The 10,864-nt window shown below is 35.6% G+C and overlaps 1 protein-coding gene across 6 annotated transcripts in view; it reads left to right on the forward strand.

Moving 5' to 3' along the window:
- The window catches only part of LOC106876365 (receptor expression-enhancing protein 1), a 189,950-nt gene that overhangs the window by 132,451 nt on the left and 46,635 nt on the right, over positions 1 to 10,864 (forward strand). For all 6 annotated transcript variants that reach the window (XM_014924867.2, XM_014924871.2, XM_052972689.1 and 3 more), the window contains one exon: positions 1,007 to 1,120. In XM_014924867.2, coding sequence (XP_014780353.1) covers positions 1,007 to 1,120 — 114 coding nt within the window. The remainder of the gene's footprint in view (positions 1 to 1,006; positions 1,121 to 10,864) is intronic.

Consider the following 10,864-nt stretch of genomic DNA (forward strand, 5'->3'; position numbering starts at 1 on the left):
TTTTTTCTACATTTTTTCGTGCAGCTGAAGATTGCTCTTCATATTGCATTTAAGGTAATGCTCACATTACTTAAATAAATTGAAGTAGCATGAAACGTGCGTACTGCAATCACTTTTGAAATCCGTGTTGCTTATTATTTGATTTTAATCACCCATCCTTTTGGGATGTGATATTCGGGTGCCTTCGCATAAGTACCATATTCAAGCCTTGAATCTATATCTAAACCGTATATATGTATATATATATGTATATGTATATATATATGTATATATATATATGTATGTATATATATGTATATATAAATGCATATGTATATGCTGTGTGTATATAGTTAAGTACATGAATACTTTATAATTGCGGTATAATTTATCGCATTGAATTATTACAATTTTTTTTTCTCTGAGGCTTATTTATATTAATAATTTTCTGTTTATATTTATATTCCTGTGTTCTGACTTGAACTGAAATACCTTTCTTTATTTTGTTGTTCAAATTAGATCACCAAAATGTGTCTTAGCCATCTGGTTGCTGGTATATACTAATTATCCATGAAGTACTTTCATACATATCCTTAAGTCATTAGTCATTTTTCTATTCATATATACACTACTTTTCTTCACACACCCTTTTACATAATTATACATACATACATACATACAGACTAAATATCTGTTGCACTTAGAACTATGCAGCTGAGGACACACACCACTTTTGTCTTCCTGAAGTTAATATTGTCTTTTGTTTGATAATCTTAGTTTCTTTACCTAAGTGATATCAATATCTCTCTGTGAATCCTTACTTTACAGCTTCATCTCAAAAATCTCTTTTGTTTATTCTGTCTGGCTACTACTATTACTACCTCTTACATAACACACCTGCTTTGGATGTTTTATTTTCAAATAGAGCCTCCCTCCCTTCCTCCCACTCCCTCCTTTTAAAATTTGGAGTGGGGAAAAATTCTTTTGTCTGTTATTATTAATCATTTTGTTTTTCTTTTCTTTACAGGAAATAGATGACTATTTAGCACATGCAAGAGATGCTGGCTACTCTACAGTGCTACAGCTCGGCCACCGAGGAATTAGGTACGCAACTAATGTCATTGTCAAGACAGCCATACAAGTGAGTAGTACTGCTATAAAAGACTTCTGTCAAAAGAATAATTTCTATTGATTGAGTGGAATGGTTTCTAATGTTGGCTGCTGTGGGTGGGGTTAGAGGCTTTAACAAATTGCTGCTAATAATGTTTCTCTTATTGACTATTCTGAATATTAAGAATGACAGTGCTTTCTGTTTTTGTTTGTTTTTTTTTCCTCGTTTTATTTTTGTTTCTTTAATCAAACAGAATATCAAGTCTTAGAATTTATTAGAGAATTCTTACATTATTGCGAAAGAAAACTAATAATTTTAATTTTCAGATAATTGGGGTTTTTTTTGTTTTTTTTTTGGTTTACTCATGCCCTCTTTATTTTAGCAGCATCTGTAGTGAAATTAGAAAAGAAATTTCAGGTGTGGAAGCAATACCTAGAATAAAAGGGCCTGAAAGTTTACTTTCTAGTTGGCAGAAAACAGACAGGACTTTACTCTCTTTAGAAAAATGGCCCAGCTCAATATATAGGAACAGTGTAGGTAGAAATTCCATGCATGTGCTCAGTGCATGCTATGGACATGCAAGAGGTGCTGTCGAATCACAGGAATATTAAGAGAAAGTAGACTTTGTACAGAGCAGATGCCCTGGAAGTTCCTGATAGCTAGTAAATTGTTTCTGTTACTTAGGTGACATAATTAGCAGTGGTGAGGTTGTTCTGGAATTATAGTTGCTAGTATAAGAACAGAATGGAGAAAGTTCAGAGAGTTATTACCTCTGTTGGTAACAAAAGGTCTTTCTATCAGAGTGAAAGGTAGATTGTATGATGCTTGTGTAAAAACAGCAATACAACAAGGTAGTGAAGCATGGACTGTGAATGCAGAGTACATGCAGAGGCTTGAAGGATATGAAACCAGCCTGCTCCATTAGATGTGCAATGTCAGTGTATATATATATATATATATATATATACAGTGGAGGTGCAATGGCCCAGTGGCTAGGGCAGCGGACTCGCGGTCATAGGATCGCGGTTTCGATTCCCAGACCGGGTGTTGTGAGTGTTTATTGAGCGAAAACACCTAAAGCTCCATGAGGCTCCGGCAGGGGGTGGTGGCGAACCCTGCTGTACTCTTCCACCACAACTTTCTCTCACTCTTACTTCCTGTTTCTGTTGTTCCTGTAATTCAAAGGGCCAGCCTTGTCACACTGTGTCACGCTGAATATCCCCGAGAATTACGTTAAGGGTACACGTGTCTGTGGAATGCTCAGCCACTTGCATCGTTAATTTCATGAGCAGGCTGTTCCGTTGATCGGATCAACTGGAACACTCGACGTCGTAAGCGACGGAGTGCCAACAACAATATATATATATAACTAAGTGCAAACATGTTGAGAGAAAAACTGGGTATTAGAGGCATCAAACGTAGTGAGAATACTGCAATAGTATGGCCATTGGATGAGGACAGTTGCATAAAGAAGTCCCATTCACTAAAATTGGATAGAAATTTTGAAAGAAGGAAACCCCAAAAGGACATGGGACAAAGTGGATGACCAACCTCAGGTTGATGAGCTTCAGAAAAAGAAGTATCAAAGGACTGAGATGATGGTTAATTTGCTGTACTCAAGAAAACCAATCCATTTCAACAAAGTCTGAAATCCTAAAGACATTATGTTTATATCTATACACTTCTTGGGCCCTGCTCCAGTAATCTGTCCCTGTCAAGCCTACCCCACCTCTTATCTTTCTAATACCTATCCACCCACTCTTCTAACCACAGCCTCTATTCAACTGCTATAATCATACAAGAACAGAATATGCACATATTTCATTTCCTTTTGTGCTACCAGTTAGCTCCCTCTCTCCATGGTATCACTTTCTTTTAAAATCCACCCTCGTTTTCTGTATCATTTCTTCCCACTTTGTTTTCTGCTAATCATCCCTTTCTGTGCCTCCAATTATCTCTCCATTTTGTCTGAGGCACATCTTAGGACTTCCATTACCTTCTTTTTAACACCACCTCTTATCTGCTACCATTCTCACATCTCTGTCATATCTGCTGTCAACAGCCTATCCCCATTTTTGTTCCCCACTTACTATAGTCAGTGGAGGCGCGTGGCTTAGTGGTTAGGGTGTTCAGCATCATGATCGTAAGATTGTGGTTTCGATTCCTGGACCTGGCAATGCGTTTTGTTCTTGAGCAAAACACTTCATTTCATGTTGCTCCAGTCCACTCAGCTGGCAAAAATAAGTAACACTGCAATGGACTGGCGTCCTGTCCAACTGAGGAATACATGCCCCATTGAAACCGGGGAAACCAGGCCCATGAGCTTGGCTAGGCTTTAAAAGGGCACATTTATTTTATTTATTACTTACTATAGTCACCCTTACATACCTCTGACATCAATTTCTATCACTGTAATCTCTCTCATTCCTCACATCATCTCCATATCTTTTTATCTATCTACAGGTTTATGATATTGTTATTTGTCATCCCCTCCTTCCTGAGCCACTCCTATTCTTTAATTTCACTCCATACTGGTATTTACCATCGACTACACCTCCATCCTTGTTCCATTCACTACATTCATATCTAACCACCTGTCACTCTCCTCTCACACCCTAATGAACTTATCCACCCATGCTTCCTGTTTCTTTGTGTTCTCTCTTGTACTCACCTTCTTGTATCTTGAATGTACTCTCTTTTACTTTGTGACCACCATAGCAAGACACCTGTACTTGTTCCCTCTATCTTGTTTAAAGCCACCTCCCTCCCTACTACAATCCCACTCATTGGGAGGGGTCTTTTTCCTTGTCTTGTGAATTATTTGGTGACCTCACTAGTGCTGCTCTCTCTCTCTCCCCTCCCTCCCTCACACACACAGTTCACTTTGTAAAGTGATTGACACTAGGAAGGGCATCGAGATATAGAAACTATGCCAAAACAGACATTGGAGCTCAATGCAGTCCTCTGGCCTCATTGGATCCTCTGAAACCATCTAACCCATACCAACATGGAAGACAGATGTTGAACACACGCACACACACACACACAATAACTTTCTTGTGTATCCAAGAATGATGTACTTTATCCCTACTACTCTCCTAATTAGCATGTAGACCAAATAACTGAGTGGATAAAGGCTGAACTATTTGTTCACCTGTCGATGTCCTGCTTGTGTTTTGTTGTATCTGTGAGCAAGAGACTTAATTGTACTTTTGTTATTTTACCTAACTGCTAATTAATTTTAAAGCTCTACTTGTGATAAATTAGCATGCTATATTAGAGAAGTAGTTTTTTATGCATCTTGATGCTACATTAACTTTAAATAGGCCCCAGTCATGCAAACAACTATAGTTTGCAAAAGGATTAGCTAATCTACAAGCCAATTGTTGTTTTACTTTTTTTTAAATTTATTTATATTTGTATAAAGGTATGTTTTAGGTAAAGAAGTCATTGTAATATTTTTTTCTAATGGGTCAGCAGTTTTGATGAGGGTGGGTTAGTCAATGCCATCAACCTCAGTACTTTATTGGTACTTTATTTTATTGACCCAATCCCCTTAAAAAAAGCAGAAAAGGCAAAATTGATCTTGTTACGATAGTCTCAGTATATAAAGAGCTGAGGAGGCACAATGGCCCAGTGGTTAGGGCAGTGGACTCGTGGTCATAGGATCGCGGTTTCGATTCCCAGACCGGGCGTTGTGAGTGTTTATTGAGCGAAAACACCTAAAAGCTCTACAAGGCTCCGGCAGGGAATGGTGGCGAACCCTGCTATACTCTTCCACCACAACTTTCTCTCACTCTTCCTGTTTCTGTTGTGCCTGTAATTCAAAGGGTCAGCCTTGTCACACTGTGTCACGCTGAATCTCCCCGAGAACTACGTTAAGGGTACACGCATCTGTGGAATGCTCAGCCACTTGCACGTTAATTTCACGAGCAGGCTGTTCCGTTGATCGGATCAACTGGAACCCTCGACGGAGTGCCAACAACAACAACAAATAAAGAGCTGAAGCAAATACAGTAAAGCATTTTGTGATGTTCTAATAATTCTACCAATACAGCTCTATAAAAATTGTAATGATATTACAGTCATTACTTGAATAAGATGCCTATGTGCACAAACACACTGTTATATCCATAACTAGTACAGTGCATTCTTGGATTTGTTTGTTTTCATATATCATGCATTAAAGCTCATAAGTTATAAATATTTTAGGTTGTATATTATGACTCATATAGGTTTTCTGAGAACATAGACAGATGCTAAAATTGTTAGGTGTCAGAATTTGACTCACTAAATAAACCTGTTTACCCTTAAAGTTAACACCCAGAAACATGTGTGCACATGAAAAACATTGTGTATGTACACCAGTGTGCATGTATGTCTGTGTTGTTGATATGCACATCTGCATGCAAACTTTACTGTTGCTTGTTATTATTTTTATTATGAGGATGCCATAGGGTGGTAGAAATTTTTCAATGAACAGAGTCCATGACCTGGTTTTTTTTTTCATTCCAGTTAGGAATGTTTTTACTTGCACATTTACTAACTCTTGCAGATGCATTAAAACCACCACTTTTTCACTTACTGTCCCTCACCTAAACCAATTACACCGTGACTACAGAAGAAATCACTGTTGCCAAAATGTAACCATTACCAAAATATGATAGGTACTGACTGTCTTGCCTTTTCAGACTAATGAATAAAAAATAATTCTTTTACTATGATTAGTTCCAATGTTACATAAACAAATCCTTCTCAGAAATAGAAATTATCTCCTTCAGTTTCGCTATCTGCTTATATGTCCAATACTCTAGCTTGCTATTATTGTATCAGAGGAGTAGAAGTAGTAGAAGTATCGGAATGTTATTTTAGTATCACAACTTGGTTATCAAAGCCTGATTTTCAAGCGAAACTCACCGAAGCAAGAAGGCTTTGGCATAAACTACTACTGCCTCTTCTAGTTTTGGTTGAAACACCATAATCTCTACAATTCTATAGTTACAATTCTCTCTGATGCTCTTTATTCCACTGCTAAATCTATACTCTGGACTTCATAAAACATTTTAGCTACTGCAGCTGCTACAGTAGCTCCTATATTCTCATCAACTTAATTTCTTATTGCTTCCTTGCTTTAATAACCCTTTTTCCTTCCCTCTAACAGTTAACTCAGATTTAACTCTCATAATATATATATTTTTTTAATAACACTTTTTTTTAAGATAAGGTGAGAAATTACCGTTCTTCTGGTGATTTTCTTAATCATTTTGGGGTTATTTTATTTATTTATTTTTTTTGTCTTTGGATTGCAGAAACATGAATGTTGCAAATTTTCAATTCCTATAAATCAATGTTTAAAAAAAAAACAAAAAAAAACTATCAAAATTCCTTTATCAATATCAACTTTCTAATTTGCTGCAATTTGGAAATGTTTCATTTTTCTGTAATATTTTCTGATTCTCTTTTTGTATTTTATTTTCAATGTCAGCCTCTCTGGTGTTAATGAAATAATAGCAGTAATGCTAATGGAATAATTAGTATCACCTTTATCCCTTTCTCTTACAAATAGTTTGCCTATATTCAAAAAAAAGAAATTATGATTTATCATCATCAAAATTTACTTTTCCTGTCACCCTTCCTTCTGTAGCCAATAAAATAAATCCCAATCTACCACTAGGGTAGATTAAATTGACTCTATCCTGTCTCCTTAATTTATGGCTCTGCTCCAATGTAAAATATTGTAATTATTGTTGCTGCTGTTATTATTATCATTGTCATCATCTTTATTATTCAAATTTGAAGCCATTGTTATTATTATTATTATTATTATTATTATTATTATTATTATTATTATTATTTAAGTAGTGAGCCAGCAGAATTGTTAGCATGCTGAACAAATTGCTTAGTAGTATCATGTTTACATTGAGTTCAAATTCTGCAAAGGTTGATTTTTTTTACCGTTCATCCTTTCAGGGTTGATAAAATAAGTACCAGTTCAGCACCAAGGTCGATATAATTGACTTACCTTTCCTCAGAAATTGCTGGCTTTGTGCCTACAGTATAAAGGATTGTTATTATTGTTATCATTAAGGTGGTGAGCTGGCAGAACCATTACTGCACTGAGCAAAATGTTTAGCAGCATTTCTTCTGACTTCACATTCGAAGTTCAAATGCCGTAGAAAGAATTGTTTACACTCAGAGTTCAAATTCTGCTGGGCTCAACTTTGTCTTTCATCTTTTTAGGGTCAATAAAATAAGTGTCTGTCAAACATTAGGATTGGTGTAATCGACTTACCCTTCTAAAATTGCTGGACCTTGTGTCAGAATTGGAAACCATTATTATTATTTAAGGCAGTAAATTGGTAGCATCGTTAGAACATCAGAAAGCTGCATTGTGGTACAGTAATCCCTCACCATATTGCGGGTTCACCTATCGTGGTTTATTATTTAAGATTACATCGATTCCTCCATGGTGTTGTTTTACATTTATAACAAAATAGATATATGCCATATTTGATGGCCTATAAGATGCACCCTTATTACCCCAAAATACCTTTAAAAATCCCCCTGCATCTAATGCACTCAGTGTAGGCTCAAAACTCGTGACTGTTGGCTGAAATTATACATCAGAGGTTACGTATGTTTACAAAACGTGTGCTGCCATCTATTGGTGAACAATCATCTATGATATGTTTGTATCAAATGTGGAAGCAATAAATTGTTTATAATTACCGGTAATAACATAAAGTTATACAGGTAAATGGAGGGATTAAAACATTACTTTAGTGGTAATTTATTTTACAAAAGTCTAACCTAGGTTAGGGTGCATCCTATGCACTCGTGCATCTTAAAGGCCATCAAATACGGTACAAATTATAGAAATAATAATAATAATAAAATATACAGTGCAGTATTGTTTCTACTTCGTGGATTTTCACCTATTGCAGGGGATTTTGGAACGTAACACCTGCGATAGTCAAGGGATTTACTCTATTTGTTCTAGCTCTTTATTGTCTGAGTTCACATCTCATTGAGGTCAGCTTTACTTTCCATCATTCCAAGGTCAATGGAATAAAGTACTAGTCAGGTACTGGTGTCATGTAATTGACTAATACCCTCCCCTCAAAAAAAAAAAAAAAATATGCTGGCCTTGTACCTAAATCAGAAACCATCAATGTTCATATTATAGTTTAGTTGCAATTTCTCAAAAGTATTGACTGATTTTACAACCTGGTTTCAATTTTAGTTGATGCCAGACCCTATCATAAGGTTTATGCATTTCCTTTGGGAAAGCATAAGCCTTATGAATTTATTCCTTTTCTAATAGTATTCTGGTTTATCATTCCTACAAAAGAAATTATATATATCGGTACCTAAAGCAATGAACTGACAAAATTGTTAACATGCCAGGCAAAATGCTCAGTGACATTTTATCCATCTTTACATTCTGTATTCAGATTCTGCCAGGGTTGACTTTGCCTTTATTCCTTTCAGGGTTGATAAAATAAGTACCAGTTGAATACTGGGGGTCAATGTAATCGACTTATACCCTCCCATTAAACTTGCCGGCCTTGTGCCAAAATTTGAAATCAATATATATCTGTATGTATTTATACACATACACCCATATCACCATCATTTCACATTTGCTTTCCATGCTGTCATGAAATGAACAATTCATCATGGTCCAAATCACCTCTATTGTGAGTGACTGCTACCAAAGTCTAGGTACTCCTATGTGTTATTCATCCTTGTTTCTTCAGCTGGATGGCCTGCTTAATGCCAACCACTTTATAGAGTGTACTGAGTACATTTTCTCATGGTACCAACACGAGAAATGTTGAATAGTCCTCAATGAGACAGGACTAGAGGGACCTCATAACCTTACATTTTCTCTGCTCATATAGCCAATCACTTTGCAGTGTGGGCAGTATAAGTATTAGTATACAAAATGCTATTCACTGAACTCCTGATTTTGGCCCACAGGAGTACTATCCTCCCTCTCTCTCTCTCCAACTATTTTGGTCTTTGCTCATTGTAACTGATTAGCTTTTATACCACCTCCATTCAGGCATTACGGTCCCACTCGTTTCTCTTTATTATCCTTGTAGTCAATCCCACCAGGTCATGCACTAAGCAGTATAGCCAGTCCTTCCTTCCTGCATTGTCTGCTCTCTAGAATTACCTTCCTACTCATATCTTTCCTGCAGATTTTTGCTTCGAGAGAGAGAGAGAGAGAGAGAGAGACACTGAGGGCTCCAGTTTCTTCAGTCTAGGAGGTCTGTCAAAGGCCATGGACACTGCCTATCCCTTCAGCTAGTCTTACACACACACACACACACACAGTTTTTAATGTAACATACACTTTAAAGTAGTACTGTGCTGTGTGTGTATGTATGGGTGCAATTTAACAGTAGTGTTACCTCTTAAAAATGAATCTTGTTTCTCTTTTACCATGCCATATTTAGAGTGTTTGTTTTGTTTTTGTTTTTGTTTTTGTTTTTTAAATTGCTTTGAACCAAACTTTTGTAGCTTTTAAACCACATCGTTTTTTTTTTTATTTTCATTATATAAAATGAACATTTCCCACCCTCCGCCTCCACCTAGTGATAGAATTTTATTGTAATCTGCTGTAAAAAATTGCAAGCAACCCAGCTTGTTTGTTTTCAGTTTGTGGGATTTCACTCACAGTTGAACTTAGTGGTACTTAAAATAAATAAAAATGAATTTGCTTCTACCACGTTTATTCTTCCTCATATTTCAAGAGAGAAAAAAAAAATCAAATTTTGTTCTTCGTGTTTTTTTTTTTGATAATAAAAAAAAAATCTTCTGAAAAATGCTAGTGTAATACAAGGGAAGTAACTCACCCAATATTGTAATGTTATTCATATATTATATCAATTTATTACGATGAAATTTTCCTTTCAAAATTATATATAGTTTTATCTTTGCTTCCATCAGTGTGATCTGTACAAAATATCTGTAACGTGAATCAGATTAGTAGAAGCATTTAAAATAAGCGGTCGGGGTACTAATAACTGAAATGCTTTATAGTCAAGTTGTGAGCAGATGAATAAAATATACGCTTTACTAAATCACGTGTATCAACTGCTGAATGATGTGAATTTCCTACATGTAATCCCAGAAAAAAAGTTTTGATTCATATAAAGGATTATATGTTGTTATAATGGAAGTTTGTAAAAACTAGATCAAGTATCAGGGAATTTGTGAAGATATTTCATTTTCATATACAATATTTCTCTAGAAAATTGTATTAGGTGCCTAGGCACTGAATGTTTAGAACACTTTATTGGTTGTATAACGTATTGTGTTCACTTACAGCCAGCATACATATGCTTATTGTTTATGACATCTTCAAAGGCTGTTGCTATGCACTAGTCTGACAGTTCATGTCAAAATAGTAGCTAAAATGATTTCCTATGTTATAGATTATTATTGTGTGTGTGTGTGTGTGTGTTTCAGTCTGCTGGAAATAACAATTATACCTATATAATAAAGATATAAAATTACTTGCATTTCCATTACAGACTTCTGTAACACAAAACTTATGTGGTGTAACTTTGTAATCACAGACTTAAGGTTTTGCCTGGTATTAAATGTACTTCACCACTGCTGCACTTTATTGATAGTTCTTACATTACCAATTTTAAAAAATATCAAAGAATTATTTAAGTTTGTGTGTGTCTCTTTGTATATTTATTTATTAGATATTTATTAACATTTCTTCAAACACTGTACATACATGTGTGTAGGTAT

The sequence above is a fragment of the Octopus bimaculoides genome, chromosome 14 (genome assembly GCF_001194135.2).
Source record: "Octopus bimaculoides isolate UCB-OBI-ISO-001 chromosome 14, ASM119413v2, whole genome shotgun sequence".
Taxonomy (NCBI): domain Eukaryota; kingdom Metazoa; phylum Mollusca; class Cephalopoda; order Octopoda; family Octopodidae; genus Octopus; species Octopus bimaculoides.